At 37.7% G+C, this 22,096-nt stretch overlaps 1 protein-coding gene across 3 annotated transcripts in view; it reads right to left on the bottom strand.

Annotated features, from left to right (window-relative positions):
- TSC22D2 (TSC22 domain family member 2) overlaps positions 1-21,659 on the bottom strand; it is a 47,185-nt gene extending 25,526 nt beyond the window's left edge. The window contains exons 1-3 of one of the 3 annotated variants that reach the window (XM_054585205.1): positions 18,677-21,659; positions 7,334-7,405; positions 5,767-5,785 (exon numbers count right to left, since the gene is read on the bottom strand). In XM_054585205.1, the coding sequence (XP_054441180.1) occupies positions 5,782-5,785; positions 7,334-7,405; positions 18,677-20,580 (1,980 nt within the window). In that variant the 5' untranslated portion in view covers positions 20,581-21,659 and the 3' untranslated portion in view covers positions 5,767-5,781. Of the gene's footprint in view, positions 1-5,766; positions 5,786-7,333; positions 7,406-18,676 lie in introns of those variants that run through there. The other 2 variants (XM_054585202.1, XM_054585203.1) reach the window with 2 other exon arrangements.
- Between the last annotated feature and the right edge of the window lie 437 nt (positions 21,660-22,096).

The raw sequence follows: 22,096 nt of genomic DNA, 5'->3' as shown, positions 1-22,096 counted from the left end.
ATTCCTCATTCTTTCAAAAGTAGAAACAGTTTATAGAGATACAAAAATTGAAACTGGGAGTAGGAAAAGATAAAAACGGAAAAACTAAGTGGAAACCATTTATATGTTACTCAAATATATGCAATAAGTATCTGCAGGCTTTGTTAACAGAAAGCTGAGTATTTGTCTCTGAGCTTTTATTGTAACAGCTAACATAAAAAAAATATAACTTCTTAAAATTTAAGACACCATTACATATTATGCTTTTAAGAACTGATATCTCATTTCTTGAAATAAAGTATGTTATGATAATCCCAGATACACAATTAACATTTTTTCTGGAAAAGTTAGTAATATCTAAATCAGAAACAGCTGCTGCAAATAAACAGAAATTTTCTGAAGCTCAATGGTTAACAGTCACTGTGAACAGAAAGAATGGGATTAGTCAGACCAACTCTTCCTTCCTTGTTCCCCATCTAATAGTGTGTTGGTCTTGGGAGAGACTACCTTACTTATCTTTAAATTACCAAATAGATACATAGAAAGACGTATTTCTGGATCCCAGAACTCAGGTTATATACACCGCTATTTCTGGGGTAAATATCACAATTAAAAGCTAAAAAAAAAAAAAAAAAAAAAAAATTACGAGTGTCTTCTGAATCTTTAAGTATTTATAACAATCTTCAAACCTAATCAGGAAATAAAATGGTACAAAAATGCTATTTCTTAAGGATATTTATCAGTGAATACACATTCTAAATTATCACGTTTAAATTAATTCCTGTCAAATATGAAAGGTATTTTAGAAGTAGTAAACTGACACCTAAACAAAGAAACTAATTTTTGGTAAGCTAACACATTTAAATGCTCTATATCAATCACAAATCTAATAAATTTTCCTGACTTAAGTGATTCATATTATTAATAGGTGCATGTGCACACACACACAAATGTTAGCTAGACTATATAATCAGTCATTTCTCTCATCAAACTATCAACTCAAACCTTAATTACAATTAAAATAAATTTCACTTAATATTTCTTTCTCAAAAGGCTGCCAATCTGCAGATTTAAATACACTGAAGAAGTATGAGTTTAAAATTTTAAATTATTGAGGATTAGAATGGAAACAAAACAAAACAGATGTTATATATTTGTTCCCATTCAACAATTCCAGGCTATATGTAAATTTCCTTCTCATTTGAACAAGTTTAGTAAGAGTTTTTTCTTAAAAAATTATGCTACAGAGTTCTAAATTCGGGAGGAAAAATAACCAAATTGAGTTTAGCAAATTATTTAACACTCATAAATATACAAGTTTCTATTCTATTCAAAGGCTTGGTTTACGTAAAACCCATTTGTTGTAAGTAAAAACAAAATAAACAATGACATCTTACCAACTATTTACACTTTTTTTCAACTGTTTCTCTAATTTCACCTTGAAATAATTACCATAACCTGTTAAGAGCAGGCTGTGGTGACTTGTTAAGAAAGTTACCTAATGAGGAAAGTGTAAACACATGAGCAGAAGTATATACTAAGGGATAAGCAATTAATAATTTCTCATCACCAATTCTGAAGTCCAGTCACATGCTGAAAATAATGTCAGCATGTCAGGTGTCCCATTTCAGCTACCCATAGAAAAGCTAAGAAAGGAGAGGAAATTTTATGTAGAAATATATAAGTCAATCAATCAATCAATCTTCAATTTCTTCTAGCCTTAACTTCTCTACCAAGCTGCAGGTCTGCAGCTCTGCCTGTACATCAAGTATGTCCACCTTGACTTTCCATCAGCTCAATTCATCCAAAAGTAGCTAAAAACAGAATCTCATCAATATTTTTTTCTTTCCAAACCAATTCTTTCACTAAAGCTTCCAATGGTACCACCATTCCCTCAGGTTTGATATTTTTGGAGTCAAATTTAACTGCTTCCTTACCACACTGAATCAGCTGCAAAACTGTATAATTCCTACCTTCTCTCATAACTAGTCTTTCCTCATCTCCATTTCCTAATTAAGGTCTTCATTACCTTTCTAGTATCTATCCAATTCAAGATCTTCTCTCTGTTGTCTTCAAATGTTTTATGCACCAATCAAATTTAACCATCGTTGGCACAAAGTCCTGTACTTTTACAGCGGTTCACATACTTCTGCTAACTGGAATATTCCCTTTCCCTTAGTTTGTTAACTCTTCAGACCAAATTCTACCCACCTTTCAGGTTCCAACTCAAAAAGCCACCTCCTAATGAAACCATGACCAATCCCTCCAGCTGTATTTGAGACATAAAAGACTTGAATTTTAAATGACAGTTATTATTTTCAGTCAGGTGATAATGTTTTTTCATGAATCTGAACTTTTAACATATTAAGACCCAGTTCATTCATTTCCCTATTTGGGACCACCTCTTCATTGCCTAGGATATGGGATTCTTTCCTAATCAAGAATAGTTTGCTAGTCTTCCATTCCTTAAGCAAATAAACAGCTCTGTGGTTTTCTGATAATCATGGCCAACAATGACAAAAAACTGAAGGGGCTCAATTCTTATGCTTTCCTTACCTCTTTTCCATTTAGAACTAAGTACAGAAAATAAAACTCCACAGACTAGGGATTCTAAAAGTAATTGGCTCTAAACCTCACTCTAAGTTAACATTCTTGATTAACAGCCAGCAAGACAGTTTTATTATTTCTAGTAATGGCAAGATTATTTTCCAGGGGACCCATCCAATTTCAGAAAGTAAGCTCAAGTCTGCCTGTTGAAACACCCACCTGGCTGTTCAGATAGAATACAGATTGTCTAGTTAGCTGGGTATTTAGCATATCTATCTTATATAAACAGAGCACAATAGGTCTGCTACTACCTTTTCCTGTATTCTGGTTATAGAAACACTTGCCTAAAATGTCATTAGCTTTTGTGGCAGGCCTGTTACTTGCTAACCAAAACTATAAATGCAGTCAACTAATATACCAATGCATTTTTACTCTACCTATTTAACCTTCCTGAATTTACAACAAGTTCTTTATATTTTTCAATTTCTGTGCATGCTTCAGATTATTAAATTTATAAATGCTGTCATCCAGTAATAGCTATGACTTTCTGCTTTAATGTCATCTGAACATTTTATAAGCATGTTCTTAGGTTTTCATCTAAATCTGAGATCCAGTAATAGAAGGTGATAGGTCATTAAAAACCTGTCCTCTAATTTTTGGTGTCTTTGATTATCCTCTACTAGATATTCTTAACAGGAATAGGTAAAAATGTAATCAGATAATAAATTATGTAAGTACTACCTACAAATTATTAGGGAATGTATTTGGGGTGGCTATCAAACAGTTCAGATTCATATTGTCAAGGTGCCTAACAACATAATCATTAGGAGGGGGCATTAAACAACTAACAATCTCAAGCAAGTAACCCACTATTGGCGATTCTTTGAAATTGTGTAGTTCAGATCTACAATTACACTGAATCATAATGGATGTCTCAAACATATACTGGGTTAAAGGGGACAGAAACAGAATATGTGGTGTATGATTCCACTTTTAGAAGCTGGAAGACAGAAAGTGACAGGAAGGAGTCATGAAGAAGCTTATAATATTCTGTATCTTGATCTGGGTGCTGGGTACACAAGTGTGTTCAGTTTGAGCTGTATATTTTATGAATGGTGTACTCTGCTGATACAAATTATACTTCCATAAAAATTTTTTTAAAAAAGTTGTATCACTGAGCATTCAAAAACTAGATTAGTGAAGTTCTGACATCTGAGTTTTACCATTTGGGTTAATGACTGGGTGTGAATGATGAATCAAAGCTTCTTGGAGGATGAGTAAAATAAAACTGTCTATACAAGCAAGCTTAGTTCTGATTGACTCCTAATTTGAAAAATAAAATCTCATAGGGAAAAATTATAGGGAATACTGGAAGCCTTTTCTAACACAAAATACTTTAGATTTTTCTTTAAAAAAAGAATTTTTAAACCTAATCAAAAGTAGCTATAAACACTGTATAAAATTTAAGCAAAATCATCACATATCTAGTAAAAGACATACCATAAACTTACTTAGATATTAATTTTAAGTTCATAACCCATGTATACTATTTTGCTGATTTATTTCTTAAAATATCAGTGCTGTCATACGGAAGGACAAGCAGACTCAAGGGGATGGTGCACCTAGCAACTGTTACTCTCATTTGTTGGCTACATTTATGCATTTTCTTCATTAGGCAGAAATACTGCAAGTTGTTTATCAATTAGGTTAAATCTTCTGCTACCTGATTTCCTTGTTTAGTCTACCTGAGCTAAAGTTTCTTCCCTCTAGTGCTCATTTACCTTACTGACCTAATGATATTTACAAGACAGTAAAATGGTTTGCTATAAATTCTTACTCTTGAGTTTTTGCAGACAAAGGAATCACAATGAGTACCTGGCTTCACAGTGACCATCAAGACAAGTTTCTAAACTAATACTATCGATTTAACAAAGCAATGCCAATAATTAAATATGGAAAGCTGTTCTTTCAAGCAGAAAAATAGGAAGTCAAGTTTTAAAGCTACTATAGTGAAATGCTTATAGGCTATGATATCACTAACAATGCACCTCTTCCTGGTAAGATACTCCCCAGGAAGCTAAGCATGGAAGCTATGTTATTCATTTTAATAAACAGTCCATGAAAACATTTGGAGTTCCTAAGAAAGGCTTTATTATTTTTGAGATATCAATATCTATTGTCCTTATATTTGGTGATGGTTTCAGCTGACTGATTCCCTGAGGACTCTGCAAATGACAAATGGGGGAGCGAGAAAACAATGATGGCACCTACAAGAAAAGGGAAAGGAAAGAGAGTATCTAAATACAGGCAGAAACAGACTGACTGGTGAAACTCTTCTCAAAGTGGTAACTCTAATTTAAATAAGGAAGAAAACAGAGGGGCCATGTGAGAACTCTTAAGTAAATGTGAGAAAGGTACGTTACTTATATTTTGATTAAAAGATACTCTGTGAAAAGAATCCTGGAAAAAGATTCCAGTATTTCAAGTAAGGCACAATCAGGGATCTTCAGATTTTTAGGGCAGGTTTAACTAAAATTGGCACAGGGCTTAAAAGCTGCCCCTACTGAAAATAATTTCCAAGATTTCATAAATAGGAGCCTGAAATAGGCAAATTTATACCTCAAAGCAAGTAAATGATGCAAAGGATTTACAGTCCTTTAAATTCCCGAATGGTTCTATTTAATAGAATCATCCCAGCAAATACTTATTTGCCACATCAGTAAAATTTTAAAAATTTTAAATTTATAATAGTCAAAATGAACAAGAGAATTTGGTGATATCTAACAAAAATTTTAGAAGGTAGATATTGTTTAAAACTTAACACATACAAATCTTCAACCCCTGACTGTAATGAAAAAGAATAAGCAGTCCCACAATACTTTTTTTAGCTAATTAAGTCTGTGGATATCTGCCAAGTGAAGTTGCAGATAGTTGGAATTAATAAAGCTGATCACTACTACTCTTCTAAATTAATAATTTAATAAGCTGGCTAAAAAGTTACAAGGAAGCCACCAGTCAGTTTCTACCGGGTTGGGCTTGTCACCTTGGTACCAACAGGCCAACTTACAGTGAAGAATGGCTGATCTAGAATATGAATTCTGATTGTATTTTGGTTTTAACATACTATAGGCAAGTATCCGTTAACTTCTTTGGCTCTGGACAACAGGCTCCAAGGAGAAGAGAATATATTTTCAACCCATGAGAAACTACAGATACAGCGACTTGCCTCATTTCTGATACCTTAAAAGTTTCTGGTTATCTAAAAAAGAAAACAGATAAGGAGTATTTAGCTGTAAAAACAAATGAGGAGCAGGCAATTTCTATGGTTGTTTTATAATGAAACAAAAGAAATCTTTTAGTATTAAATCCAAATTGTAAAAAACTAAAGCTCAAACCTTTCTACACTGATCTGATGAAAACAATATATATCATTCAGATTGATGTCATGGCAGCTCACAAAAGTTAGCTATTTGAAATAAATTACCATACATCTGAAAACTATTCTTATATTTCCTTGTAGAATGCTATTTTTCTTTTTTTTTTCCCTAAGGGAAAAGTATAAAGTACACCCCAAAGTACTCACCCTGGCTATATCTGGTAAGCCATTTGGATAATTAAACCTTCATGCTTATTTCATGCCATGATTTACATTTATGTTTTTATTTATTGCTATAGCTGAACAATTTATTTATTTACATTAGCTAAACAATTTAGAAATTGAATTTATAAACATGATACTATATACACTTTAAAATTTCTGCAAGTAACTATTTAAAAACATTTTTAGTAAGTAAGAAACACATCACCTAAAAGTTTGTTAGAAAATTTCTTTAGAGTGACACACACAGCAAATCAAGCCAAAGAATTAAAAGACTGTTACCATTTCTAGGCAATGCAGACCAAGTCTTAACATGACATGTTAAGCATGACATGCATTTAGCAATACTTGTTCCAATGAAAGAGATGGAGTTGAGTCCACAAGTGTTATCCGAACTATGCCAGAGGACACAAATGCGTTGCCAGGCAGAATTAAAAGAATTTTACAATGCTTTGTGAGAATTTTAAAAACATCATTTGCGCTCAACTTTTGTTAATTAGACACAGAATGATGGAGTGCTAATAAATATTCAGCAAAATAACAACAGAGCATATACTACTAAAATGTGTATTAAGCAGAAAGATAAACCAAAGTATCTTTTACATAAATGAACTCAAAATTTCATTCAGTATTTTTAAAAGTTAAGAATAAAATTTATACATTTCTGTGAGAAAACAAACTGTTTTAGGGGTTTACAAAACAGTAATGCAGATCTAGTTAATTCTAGCAAACAATCTTAATGGTAAAGTTTCTCGCCAAGAGTTAAACAATGACTACTGCTTTGATTCCTTGGTCTTGTCCCTCCTCCAATTTCTTAATATAAAATAACATTTTGCTTTGAGTCACTAAGGCTCTTACAGAGAAATAATAAAAATAGCACAAATATAACTGTAGATAGTTTATTTTATAGAATATATGTTTTACATTATATACAAGGGTAAGTAAATATTTCTTATAATAAAATCCAACAGAATATGTAAATCCTTCTAAAAATAAATATAATTAAAAGTTCAGTACGAAGAAATGTTTATATTCTCTAAAATATACACTGCCATTTTGGTTTATTTTGCTGCTTTGTCCCATGCTAGATACATGATCCCCTCCCCACCAACAACAAAGATCAGTTTTAGTGATGAGAAACCAGTACAGTGCAAAGCAATTCATGCATACACCTTTGCATGTATGCATTCCATATGTAAGTATTCATACCTATCCCAGAGGTTCTTTGATTCCTGAAACGTGTTCAAATGGAACGCTTGGTAGAAAGCAGTTGAAGGATTCCTGTGAGATCCAAGAATCAAATGGAAACGAAGTTGAGAAAATACAGTAAAATCACTACTTTTCCCCAAAAGATGAAAGATTTTAGACTTCTAATAGTGTAACTGCTTCAATAAAGAGAGAAAAAGCCACAATAAGGTTGCTTAAAAGCAGTGTGAAAGAAATTAAAACTGGACAAAATCCAGCAGACCGTGACAATTCAGGATCACAACTCTATAAGAAAACGGTAACAGAAATAAAATATTAACTAGTATTCAATTGTGTTTGTGGATATACGCTTACACACATATAAACATGTCCAATTCACTGCCTAGTAAACACTACTCTGCTGTATTAGATGCCTTCACAAATCCCTGTATATTTAGCAGTTTAATAAAGCTGTTCCGCGGTACATGTAAAACAAGCTGAGTTGTACCTTCACAATACAAAAATCTTTCATAGGATCTATTTGATAGGGATTGATGATGAACAATGAGTCCTTTCCTAGGCTGGACCAGACAAAATTTTCACTTTCAGAATCCATTTATTTATGTGTGGTTCTCTGGATTAGGGCAAAAAAATGTTGCTGTAATTGTATGGCAGCTTTCTAATTTCTGGAATTAGTAGTGTGCCCCTTTAAGGGGTAACAGCTTATGCACCCAATTACCTTCCACTTCTACTAGTCCCTGGGGATACTTCCCCCCCCCAGGGCTATAACCACAGAATCTTAACTGATGAGCTCATCTGGGCAAGCTCCCAGGAAGCATAATTCACCTCACAGCTAGATCAGGAGTGGCTTCTCAGTGGACTAAACTTTTGAAAAACCTGCTAACAGTTTCTTCCTCTAGCTCAGCATATTTCTGAAGTTTCTGCCGCCCCCAACCTGTATGTTAGGGAACTAACAAAAACTTGAAACACCACTTCTAAAATTCTTGATCCATGCTGTAGCAGAATAACAGCAGCAAGCTAAGAATATGAGTGCTTATTGTATATACCAGATACTACTCCAAGTGTTTTACGCTCATTAACTCAATTCTACAACAGCTCTAAGAGGTATGTGTTATTACTATTCCCATCTCACAGACAAGGAAACTGGATCAGATAGAAGCCTTACATCACAGAGTTAGTAGGTGGCAATCTAGTCCCAAAGTTCATGTTTTAAACCACTATGCTAAACATATAGCAGAGTTAAATTTTAATCTCTCTAGGTCTGTCCCTTTATCAGTTAAATAATATTACTATCTAGCCTTGCAGGATGGTTCAAGAACTGAGACTATATGTAAAGCTCCAGGCATATAGCCAAAAAATGTTCAGTGTAAATAACAGCTATTATTTAATCATCAAAATGAGGTTCAGATACAATATGACAGTTCTGAGACCCTAACAGTTACCTTAAGAGAGTCTCTGCTGTATTATTGGTACAATAAGAATACTATTTCCAAGTTTTACTGGAATAGCAATCAAGTATCAATGATCATCAAACAAAACAAATAACAGAACACCACGACTTCATATATATATAAGTTAAGACTCATTGTTTTATCTATTGAATTTTTAAAACACATTTTTAAAAGGCATTTTTAACTTTAACCAATAGGACACCTCTTAGATGATCCAAAACTAGATGCCAGAGTGTTACTGAAGCTACAGTTTGATTAATTAGGAGTCTTCAGTATGTGTATTTTTCTTTGCTTGTCCTACTTCAACTCATTTCTATTCTTTTAACCCTTTCTTTATTTTTCTCTTGACTGGGTTTAAGGCAATCAAAGACACTGACTAGACCTACTAATATCAGGAAAGGATTAAGAGGCTGCTAACTACTGTTTATTTAACAGCTTGTATCCTCTCAAGATATATTTGTCAGGCCTCTTTTTTTTCACTGTACTTAGAATAGGTCTGCCAAATTAAATGAAAGCCAACTGAACCAATTGAAAACTGAATTTGGCCTTTTTACAAGGCTTACCCAAGACCATATGGGAACAAGTATGCTATTCACACAGGTCTGTTTGGAGACCTTGGGTTTAAAATAAACAGAATGGCTTGAAAAGGAAGGTAGTAAATATAAGAGAGTAACAAAGAGTAAACTTGGAAGTTATTCTGCAAGTCTGAAATTTAAGATTCATTAAAAAGTATTTACAATACATTTATAAGGATGGCATTCTTTAAAAGAACTTCAGATCCTGAGTTTGGAAAAACATATACATATATATTTAATTTGAATCAAATTCATATCCCAAATAAATCTGTTTTAAATGAAGTCATATGATTTAAGTTATGAAATTCCAGTATTTTTACAGCATAGACTAATAATGAAATGTTCTCCTAAGTCAAATGTAGAAGTGAAAAAAGATCTTATCTGCAGTTAGTAGTGTGTCTTGGGGGTGAGAAAGGAACCTGTGAAATAAAATACTATAAATGGACCTAAATGTCACAACAAATACACTTAGGTTGCAAAAGCTTACGGTTAACACTCAGTTTCTACATATATTAAAAATGAAGAAACTATATGGAGTTATATAATCTATGCACTAGAGAAAAATTTAAAGTGTATATTAAAAGGATAAAGACAGTTACATAAAATATGAAACTTTTGGTTTCTGGGATACTTCAGCTGAGCTGTTATAGATAAACTAAAGGATTTTTAGCAAATTGTAAAAATAATTAGTCTCAAAACACTGATCAACAGGCACAGATTAAAGAAGTCAAGTCTGTGAAACTTAGCTGATCAAGAACTTCAAAACAGCCATTTGTGAATACTGGTGGGCCTGATTATTTTTCAAAACCAATGGACAAAGTATATTCTTTCCTCTCTGACTTTATACACTACATAGTCTGCCATGTTAATTTCCAAGTACACAAAAGTAATACGTCAGAAAGTTGATGCAAGTGTGACGTATGTCTGCCTGCTTTACTAAGATACTGCCTTTCCAGGGTAACTCTAATAGAGAAAAAAAATATGTATACTATATATCAAAACTAAGCTACAAAAATCATTGAAGTTTTAAGGTTAAGGTACATACATGAGCCCTGAACTCAGCAAATTTCTTCTTATATCAAAACTCAACTTTAGAGATCTCAGAATAAAACCAGGGAAATACAATAAGCAGAAAACAACAAGGGCAATCTCAAACATTATTACCTAGAAATTTTAAATGTTTAAAAATATCCTTCAGATGAAGGGTTACAATACAACAGATCAGTGGCCTACTGTAGGTTTTCCTTCCTATTTTAGAGTCAGCAAAGTAATAAAATAAAACTAACTGAAAATTTCTAAGCGCACTAGCATTGGAGTTAGACGGTCTGAGTTTGAATCTGTGCTTTGTCACTTAATAGCCATGAGACTCATGTCCTCAGAGCCTCAGTTCCTCTCATTCATAAAGAGAGAATAAAAACACTTCCTTAGAGTTGCTTAAAAATCAGGTTATATATGCATAGGGCCTAATACAAGCTTGGTTTGTGTTTAATATAGGGTCACAGTTTCTGAGTCATGCTGTATGAAGCATCAATTTTTGGTAGAGTATCTTAACATATACCCAAATATTTCATCATTATTAAAGTAATATTGAAGCAAAGAAGCTATTTAAAGCAAAAAAGAATACTTAGGATATACCTAGGTATACCAAGCTATTTAGTACTTTTTACTGGAAGAGAGTCCTGACTTCTGGGACTCATATCTCCCCCAGGATTTCCTTATACACAATTTTATCACAAGATTTTAATTACAAATAGAATATTCACTAAAAAGTGTACTGTAATGATTCCAAGACACATACTTCTTTAATAAAAGGTTCAAAAAACACATTGAACAGCAACCATACCCTAATGATAAAAATCTCAACTTCTTACCATGACATTTAAGTCCTTTGCTCTGGTTCTTGTCACAAATTAATCACATAACCTCCCAAATGTGACATATTTTCACTCTTCCACATTGTTATACAAACTGCCTTGTTCCTCTACTTGGATAATCATCCCCTTCTTTTATCAGTGATCTAATATGAATGATCCTTTTAAGACTCAGTTCAAGAGTTAGTTAGCTTTAGAAGAATGCGCAAGTAATAATGGGCTGCTTCTAAGGACAGAAACTGGGTGGCTGGAGGAAAGAGAGGCTTTCAATTTATACTCTTGTACATTTAACATTTTAAACTTTATAAATGTATTACCTATGCAGAGAATAAATTCATTTTAAGTGTAAGTCAGATTACTTCCTCCCCACACCAATTTGACATATGGATATCCTAAACTGTTCCCATTAGCACCTTATATTTACAAATTATTTTCATACAGCCTGATGAGATCTTTAAGGGCAGAATAATCCTATTTCTGTATTGCAATACTTACTACTCAGAGAGTACAAAGATAGTTGAATGACTAACACACTGTCACTTTCAATGTTTTGGGGGGTATTCAACCTACTTACTGAGTATCTGTAAATTTCATTTTGCGGGGTACACAATAGTCTGGTGGTAAAAAAGGGTTTGACAATGGTAAGGCTTAAGTTGGCAGCTCTCTTATGAAACATGTCTAAATGTATGAACTTATATGTAGGGAACTTTAAAATGTGACCAAATCTCAAATTCTAACTTTACCAATGAGGAAAACTGAGAGAAGTTAAATGATTTGATCAAAGAAACCAACTAAGTGGTACAAGAGCCAGGATCAGAACAGAGTTTACCTCTTACAACATTAAGACTTTTCTAGCCTAAAACAATGTCTTCTTTGATTACATTCATACCATGCAACTTCACTTTCAGATCAAAACTGAAGACTCCTAGTATGATCTATAGCATGTCAAGGAGAGCAGTTTGGACAATGAAATACTGACATTTCTATGATGTATGCTTGTCATACATACTGCCTTATGTTGTGTACGGATTGTTCACAAATTTTTTGTAGAAGTCATTTAATTCTCTCAAACTCTCAAAGGGAGGTGGTATTATGCCCATTTTTCATATGGGGAAATAAGAGGCTTGGAGGGCTAAATAAATAGCTCAAGGACAAATACCTCAAGTACACAGCAAAGTTGGATTTGGTCCCAAACATGTCTGACTTTATTGTCTGTAATGGTCAGTCATATAGTATGCTAATACATAATTAAATATACCATTGATTTTCTTTGAAAAACAGCCTCCCTCTCCTTTTTTGTTTTTGTTTTCAAAGGCTAGGTAGATTGTATACCAAGCAAGAATTTGTTTTGGTTTAACTTACAAAACCATTTAGTACTAGTTTCTAATTCTACTTTAGAAACTAGTTGGCTTTATATTTTGCTTTGGGTATCCTTCATTTAATTTACTTGTGTAAAAGTGAAGAGGGATAGCCAAAAACATTAAAAATAACATTTAAAATACACCAGCAGTATTTACAGTAGTTGACACATTGACCATAGTTTCTCTTCTATACATCAATAATCTTAATTCAAATTTTAGCGAAAAATTATGGGAAATGAGGCTTTACAGAATTTAACATTCGGACTTCATATAGGTGTCTTACCTAATCTGATTAGTATGTTAGCAAGACATTTACTAATAATCTGTGTACTAGGTAAACTTATTAAAATTAACTCAACGATCTGCAGAATCTTCACATAACCATCATATGTAAATGTAGAACTCAATGTGAGTTCCATCTTTTAAACAAATGTTAGCTTGGGTACAAAGAAAACTATAAACTTGTATTTGATTTTGAGCACTAAATTTAGGAGGTAAACAATCCAGAGTCTCATAGCTGAAATTTAATTCCCCTGATTTAGACGTAGAAATTATGTACATGCTTTTTACAGGTAAAGCAAACAATCAATAGATGTTTAATACTACCAGTCAGATTTGAAGTGTATACATTAAAATATATTATGGAAGTCAGGTATTGATACAAATTGGTTACTATCATTCCTATATCTTTATGGAAGAGTCCCAATTTTTGTCTTAAGAATTAAGCTCAGGAATATAACAAATATTGAGTGATTTCGTATTTTCAAGAATTGAAAGACCTGAATTATAACAATGATTCAGGTGTGCATATTCTTTGCAGATGCAGTCATTCATATTATACAATCTCAAGGGCAGCCTCAAATCACAAGTCCACTGGTTAGAATTTTTTAAAAAACAAACGTAAACGATTTATTCCAAATTTTGTTAAAATACACTCCTTTAATACCATCAATTATAAAGATTTCTTATTCAAAATCTCCTCTTCCCATTAAGAAATTACTTAGGGAATATCATCATTCAGGGTACAATAATAACCAGATCTGTTTATGTAAAGCCTTTCTTTCTCATTCTCAAGTATTTAAAGAGTACTGCTATTCAGAAATAAACAGTATCTGTTCAGAAAAGGAATACATACTAGTTAAACAATCATTAGAAGAAGGAATTAGACCATGATCCCTCACTAGTAATAGGTGTTCCTATTCCTTCTGAGACCATAGTTCATGTCCTTTCACTATATTTTGTGTCTTCGTTATTTGCCAGCACTCTGTACCCTCACATTTCTCCCAAAATTTTGCCTTTTTAGGAAAGAAAAGTCTAGATCATTTTATACTCCCCTATGAACCATTCCTCAGGAAAGAGTTTTCATTTTGGTTTCTTAACCATCTGATTGGTGGGGCTGCTCTTTGTTACTGGAGGACACTAGAGAGCATGACTGTTTCCAATATCTTTTGGTGCACAGAAAGACTAAATATCACTCTACATTAGCAAGTACCACATAAATCCAGTATCATGTTTTACTATTTACAAATTAGTGCTATCAAATAGATTGGTATTACATTTATTTTTAGGAATCAAAAAAACATATATCCCACTAACAGTACTATAAAGAACGACTTCTCATAAAGGTGATTAAGTTCAAGATACTCGCTTTTCCCTACAACGAAAAAACAGGGGTAACTAAAATAGTTACTTGGGAACATATCTTAACCTCACACATACAAGCCCATTTGTTTTCTAAAAAGTTAATCAATGTTCAGCCTATCGTTTTGTTTTAACAAAATTTTAAACAGTTCGTCAGTGTGAATAAAAAAGGCCATATTCTTACCCATACAACTCTTCGTTTGGGGAATTGCATGCACTTTTTGATAAGCTACCTTTCTGAAAATCTATAATTTCATTAACTTAGATTACTAATACATACTTTAGTCATCAACATGGCACTCTGACGAATGCATCAACATTAGTTTCTATAGTAAATAATATGTCACTCACACATGAGATTTTACACTTTGATTACAAAATCCTTGGTAAGAGTACTTAGATACTTAGGCATAAGGTCGTATTTAGTGTGTAATTTAAATATCAACTATAAAGCTGGAAGGGCAAAGTTACCTCCACAATTTAATATAAAGAAAAACAAGCTCCCAAGAAATACAGATTTAAGTAAGGAGCTTTCTCTTTTCTTTTTAAACTGATTTTAGAGAAAGAGGAGGGGAGAGAGAAAAACATCAATTTGTTGTTCTACTTTATTTATGCATTCATTGGTTGATTCTTCTACATGCTCTGACCCAAGATTGACATATCTTGGCACATAGGGAGGATGCTCCAACCAACTGAGCACCCAGCCAGGGCAAGGAGCTTTTATTTACTTATTTTTTAATAAATTTCTTTTTTTTTTTTTTAAAGATTTTATTTATTTTTAGAGAGGGGAATGGAATGAGAAAGAGAGGGAGAGAAACATCAATGTATAGTTGCCTCTCATATGCCCCCTGTTGGGGACCTGGCCCACAATCTGGGCCTGTTCCCTGACTGGGAATCAAATCGGCAACCCTTTTGTTAGCATGCCAGCACTCAATCCACTGAGCCACACCAGCCAGGGCAGGAGCTTTTATTTTTAAAGACTAAATGCAGGAAGACTTTCAGAGCTCTAAGTTTCTATAGTGACAGTTCTGCCTCCTGATATTCATATGAGACACAACACATATCTCGAATATATATAATTGTACAAAATCTGTATTTATAGCACAAACCAGGACACACTACTAAACCATTCATAATTTATAATACTTTATCAGTAGTAATTAGCAAACTACACACATACAACCATGAATAAGTTATAGAGATATCTGCCACTAAGGGATCCTTACAATCAGGTTTTCAACACTCTTTTGGTTGCAGTTGACAGTTCACAACTGCAGCTATTCATGAGTTCCAGGAATGTGGCCTACAGAGTTCACACTGGTCAGCTCTCTAGAGAAAATTATCTGTACTATATTCATTTTTAAAAAGGGCCAGTAATATTTTGTGTCTCCCCCATTTACCAAAAAGGAGTCTGTTAAGTGTGGAGGTAAACAAATTTTGTAATGTTCACTGTAAAACTGGCTACACATTTTTCTATGAGCTATATTTTCAACCATCAGTATACCCTCCAGTTTAGACAAAATCAATTTGATGAATCTCAACAACTGACCATATGCCTAATGAGAAAAGCTAAAATAACAGATTAACTTTATGATAATTAATAATATAAGGCCAATGGACAACATTAAACAAAAACTTTAAGACATTTTCTTACTTTGTTTATACAACCATTAGCCCTATCAAAGCTACGAAAATATAATGATGTATTAATATAAGGTCTTTTCTGATTCTTCAAAATAAATGGTCTCACAATGAGCCAATACAGAACCTTGTATTATGTAATGGAGCCAAATTCACAAGAGTTTTCAATATATCAACCTAAATTTCCTCATTTTTGTCATTCTTCCATTTTCCTTCCTTTTCTCAACATTTTTTTAAAAGCAAACACCTTATTTACAAATATTCTCTTAGGATCTGAAATTTGTTTCAACCTATTCATCAAGTTTAAGTCATAATTACTCAAAACCTCTCACTCCAGAGGTTTTATTTTACATTTGAATGACTGTAAATAAAATTGTATGCAACCTGTGTAACTTTATTAACCAACGTTATCCCAATAAATTCAATAAAAAATATTTTAAAACTGTATGCAAATTTTATTTTAATAAAGTTATATTAAAATTATTATTGTTAATATTATCTCCTCAAACGTATTCAACTCAGTAATTTAAACATACACCTGGAAAAACTGTGTTAATTTCAAGCATTCAACTTTAAAATGCCCTTCTACAAAGGTTTTCCATTTGTTTAAAAAAAAAAACCAATTTCTACTTAGTGGATTTAGTCCTTCACCAGGTATGTTGGTCCAGTGACAAAATAGTCAAATGTGTAAGATTACATCTTGGAAACTAGCATGTTAAATTAAAACCAATGAAAGACGACAACAAAAAATTAGAAATGCACTTCTGATAAGCAACAGAGTTTAAAAGACTAGGTGCAGGAGAGAAGTGCCACATTTAAAATAGGACTGCACACACACATCAAAATTCCTACACTGGATTAACTGTTGCAATTGATAAAAACACTGATATAGTAGTTCAAACATTCACATGTTTAGAAATGAGACTGACATTATCAACTCTTTTAATAAAGGAGACATAAGTGCATTTTTGAGGTAAACCCTAAAGAATACATCCCAGAGTTTCCATTTGTCAACAGGTCTGTCTGCTTCATGTTAATATCATATGAAAGTTATGGGGAATGTAATTATATATGCTGTAAACTGAGAAGTGTGAAGAGGAGAGAAAATACATTCTTCATTTAGGTGTGCATATGTATTGGGAGTGGACAGTGGGTTGGAAAACTAGTTATCATTTCTTTGAGAAATATGGGGGCAGTGTACAAGAGGATAGAGAGGTAAGCAAATGCTTATTTACCAACCCATCAGAAAAAAAAGGCTTCTGGCAGCTAGAAAAGGGAACATCACCTGTTGACTATTACGAAAGGTGAACAATTAAACTCAGACTGCATTTTAGGTGTGCACCTATGTGTTAGAAGTGAAACATGAGAGGAAATGAGGATTTTTTCTGAGTGGCTTGTGGAATCAGTTTCTTTACTTGGTAGTCCCATCCATATAAAATTTCTCAATTGACTAGCTCGCTGAGCTCACTTATGGACATGTGGTAGTCTCTAAGAATTCTCAAATGGAAGAAAGACTCCCCACAAGCAAGTCACCTACAAAAAAAGATGAACTTTGAATTACAAAAAGCAGAGAAGATGAATTTCAGTGAGCATTTTTCAAACCAGCAGAAGTATATAAAATACAAGGCTAATAGAAACGAAAAGTTAAGAAAAGAATGTGAAGGGACCCAGAAGCATAAGAAAAAGCTTTAAGAGATCTCATTGTATTCTACACACCAATGTTCTAGAAATCCATATAAACAGCTTTGATCTTTTAACACATCTAAAATTAACCTCCCTGAAAACAAAAACCCCAGCAAATAAATGTCTACCTGTGAAGTACCTGAAATTTTCTGTCATTTTTAAATATAATTTTAAAGCTTTGTAACAAATCAGTTTTTCAAATCTGATATATCATGCCAAGTTTTCATGTGACATTTCCTTAAAACCATTTAGAATCCTCATTAAACCATAAACATACATCAACTGTAGAAATGATATGGCAAATACACCAATTTTCACTTAAACCATTAAAAAAGCTTCCCTTTAATAGAGGGAGTCAATTGCTGACATTTACCCTTTTACTATAACATTACTCTAATTTCAAGAATTACAGCTTTTACAACTGTCAGTCTATCTTATACCTTCCTTTCCCATAGTAAAAAGACTGATGGAAGATAAGAGCATCTTTAGATACACTTTTGCTTTAAAAAAAAAAAATCTTAAGTCACTGGGAATCCTCCTTACTTTCTATTCTCTTTCATTAAAAGGCTGAATGAAGATACGATCTTCAAAGCCGGATTTGACATTTCAACATTATCTCTCCAGCTTTTCCTGATACACTGGAGGAGATAGATACCTTACACGCATATTTCTGTATCAGAGGGCCTTCTGATTTTCCAGAACGGCAAACTTCTAATTGTCTCAGTCTCAAAACTCACACTGATGAAAGTCTGCCGTTAAGTGTTCAAGTGTGATTGACATCTAAGAAAGGGACAATCCTATGAGACATAACCTACTAGCTACCACCTCTAAATTCCGAGGGTTAAGATAAAAATCACCTTTTCGAATGAACAACGTTGCATCCCGATCCACTTTAGTACTTTTGAGCAACTGTGACAAGACTAATTCTCTCATTACACACTTTTACATCAGCAATCTATAACGTTTTTTTCAAGAACTGATAAATCAACTTTATTAAAAAACTAATTGTTATATTTAAAACAAAGGGCCTCAAACTGAAAAAAGCACTTTCCCAAAGCTGCAACCCAGACTACAATGTTTGACCAAATATTCCTATAAAATATTTAAAATAAGATTTCCATACCTGTCTTCATCACCATCAACAGGAATAGCTATGCTGAATACAGAGGTGGCCAGACTGTTCATAGGTGTTAACTGAAGGGGGTTTGCCAGGGCATCTGCAACAGGAGGCTTCACAACAGGCTTATTTTCAGCAATGAGAGAAAGTGGTGGTTGAGGTAGGGGTTCTGATTTTCTTCTAGTATCGTCAGCTTGCCCGACTAAAGACTGGGTCTGAGTCTGAAACTGGCTTAAGTCAGACTGTGGTAGACTTGTTGGTGCACTGGGTGTGCCTTGCGCTAAGGACAGCCCTTGCTGGATTATGCTGCCGCTCCTGCTGACTGGCGTTAGGCTGCTCAGCTGCTGCGACTGGACCAGGGGCGCGGGTACATTTGGCATAGTAACAGAAGTGGTAGACACGCTAGGCACGCTTGGAGCGGGCACCGAGGCAGGCACGTTTGAAACTCCGGGCACCATGGCGTGAGAGCCACAAGGCCCGGCAGACGGCGCACCGCTGCCTCCCATCTGAGTCGGAGGCGCGGACTGGGGCTGCCCGACCCCGGCAGGAACCAGGCCCGGTTGCACCACGCCTCCTACAGCAGTCGGGGGAACTCCAGCCGACTGACAAGGTGCGGCCTGTCCACCTGGCGTGGGACCCGGCCCCGGAGCCGCGGCTTCACTGGGCAGAGAAGAGGAGCCCATGATCTGCGCAGCCCCCGAGACGGCATTCTGGCCGGTGCCCACCGGAAGGTTGGCCGCCGCGGCGGGGCTCGCTCCGGCGGCGCCGGTGGCCGAGGGCTGTGCGGGGCTCGGCGGTTGCAGGCCGGCCACGTGCTGCTGCAGGTACTCACTCGGGCCGGAGGGCTGGGCGGGCAGCAAATGCCCCGGCGGATTCTGAGGCTGGGAATACGCGAACTGCTGGGGCTGCTGCGTCGCAGAAGCGCTGGCGCCCGGGCCAGGCTGCGGAGGCAGGGACATGGCGGTCTGCGCATGGATTACATTCTGTCCATTGGTTCCCTGGGGCTGGCAGGACTGCGGTGCTACCATCACTTGCTGTGGCCCGGCCGCGGCTCCCGGGAACCGCGGCATCGGAGCCGAGCCTGGAGCCACAGCCCCACCTACGGGCGGCGGCAGCTGGGCCGGAGCGGGCAAGCTCATTTTCTCCGACGGGGGTAGCTGTGACACAGCAGTCAAGGAACTGTCAGTTCCCGAGTCGGGCCCGTGCGCCCCCTGCATGGAGGCCACCACCACCACCACCGACCCTCCGGTGGCTCCCAGGCCGCTGTCCCGCTCCGCAGTCTGGTCAAAAGTATTGCTGTGCCTAATGCAATCCCCGGACCTGGTCAGGACGCTGCTGTCGGAATCCCGCTCATAGTATTCCATACACGTCCATCGACCGCGTCTATAGGGCTCCCCGCTCCCGTGGTCCAGCTTGATCACGCGAAAACGGGAACTACAAGTGGTTGGGGGCTGCGATGGGGCTGCAGTTCCTGGCCCCGAAGATGAGCCCGAGGCCGGGGGGGCTCCAGGTGCCCCCGAGGAGGGGACTGAGGTGGCAGCCGCCGCCAGAGTACTGGCCAGTGCCCCAGCTACGCTCCGGGCCGAAACGGCTCCTCCTCCGTTGGCGGGGGCTGCCACAGCGGCCGCCAGCTGCCCGTCCAGGAGGAGGTTTGGGGAGACTGTCCCAGGCGTCTCCGCATCCCCAACATTGTTGAGAGTCTCTTCGGAGGAGCTGCGCTCGCACACCTCCTCAGGGCCATAATCCGTGGCCCGAGACACGTCGAATATCTCAGAGGAGACATCCTCGGTGCGTGACTCGTCCGGGTCGTCCAGGCTCTCGGTGTCCTCGGTGATGCTAGTGGCCACCTGGGCTGTGGTGACACTGGTGATCTGGAAGCAGCTCTTCTTCTTGGCCGGCATCTTGGACATGGTGAGGAAGGCTGGAGGGCAGAGAGGCACTCCGGCTCCTCTGCGAACTTGCTGGAAACCAGGAAGGGCACAGCACGGGCCCCCAAAGACAAAGTCCGAGTCTGCGCCGGGGTCTGAGGCCCGCCGCTGGGAGAGTCAAGGGCTGATCCGGGAGCCCGCCGCTCTGTGAGACATCCTCCTCTCCGTTTCCTTCTGTGTCGGTCTCTTCTGCTCTGCCCCCGTCTCACTAGCGCGGCGGCTGCTCCTCCTCCCCCTCTTTCGCCTCCCGCAGCCGCGGCGCCTCAATTCAATCCCCTCAGTGGTAGCGAGAGCGCAATCCCAGGGGCGGGCCAGCTGCTTCCTTCTCCTGTCCCCGGGCCGCCGTGGTCAGTCCAGCTCGGCGCTCCGCGCGGTCAGCAGGCCTTGGCTGGGGGTGGGAGTGGGAGGGCGAAGGGGGAGGAGGCGGCGGCGGCGTGAGGGGCGGTACTGCTCCGCTCGGGCTCCTCAGGCTGGTGCCGGCGTCAGCTCCGGGCTCTCAGACGCTGAGAGGAGGAGCGGCAGGTCCGGAGCCGGGGGTGTCTGATTCAGCCAAGAGGCGCAGGCTGGGGCTAGCTGAAGGTCCGCGGGCGGGCGGCCCTCCCTCCCCGGCACTAGCCGAAGCTCTGCCCCAGGGACATGTCGACCGTCTCTGGCGGAAACCCGCTCCAGGGGAGGGAGGGGAAAGCCGGCTCAGTCCTCCCCTTACAGGGGGAGCCACCCCCGCGGGCGGCGGCGGCGGCTGCGGCGGCACTCCCGGCCTCCCCTCTCAGCTCCTGAAAGAGTAAGAGGCGGCGGCTGGCTAGCCGGCAAGCGGAGGCGCTCCGGTTGTGTATGGTAGCGGCGGTAGCTTCTTTGGCTCCTCCTCGGTACGCCCGGTCCGCAGACCCTGGAGAAACTGAAATTCAAACTGCTGAAGCGGCGGCTGCAGCTCCCTCCCCTCGGCCAAGATGGGGCTGAAATGGCCGCGCCAAGGATGCTGGGAGGAGCAGCAGTCCCGCGGCCGCCGCTGCTGTCGACTCAAATGCCGCCGCTGCCGCAGCCACCGCCAGCGCCGCTGCCGCCGCCGTTCCGCGACGCACCGGCGTCGTGACGTCACTGCCCCGCCCCTCCGGTTTCCTGCAGTTTCGCGTGGAGGCTGGGGGGGGAGGCGGTGGGCGTGGCTAAAGGTTAAAAAAAAGGGAGCGGTTTTTTTATTTAAATTTTTTTAATTTAAATTTTGCGTTATAGGTATTTAAAGAGTAGAAGAGCTAATGATTCTTAAATCCCAAGCTTAGAGAAGCTTGTAAACACACCAAATGTTTTTATATCTTATGTGTTCCGAGTGGAACACTGGAGGTCATGTGCTGTGTCTAATGTTTAGCAAAATCTTAGTGAAACAGGGGCGATAGAAATGGGGCCTGGGGGGATTTAGCTAGGATAAAGAGGGAAACGGCTGGAGGAACTAAATCACTTAAAAATTCTTTCCTGAAAGTCAATGTTGACCACTATAATCAGAAGA

This window comes from Pteronotus mesoamericanus, unplaced genomic scaffold, assembly GCF_021234165.1.
Source record: "Pteronotus mesoamericanus isolate MK-2021 breed Mesoamerican mustached bat unplaced genomic scaffold, CSHL_Meso_final contig_82, whole genome shotgun sequence".
NCBI lineage: Eukaryota > Metazoa > Chordata > Mammalia > Chiroptera > Mormoopidae > Pteronotus > Pteronotus mesoamericanus.
The sequence above is the reverse complement of the archived record's forward strand: the minus strand, read 5'-3'. Positions and strand labels throughout refer to the sequence as shown.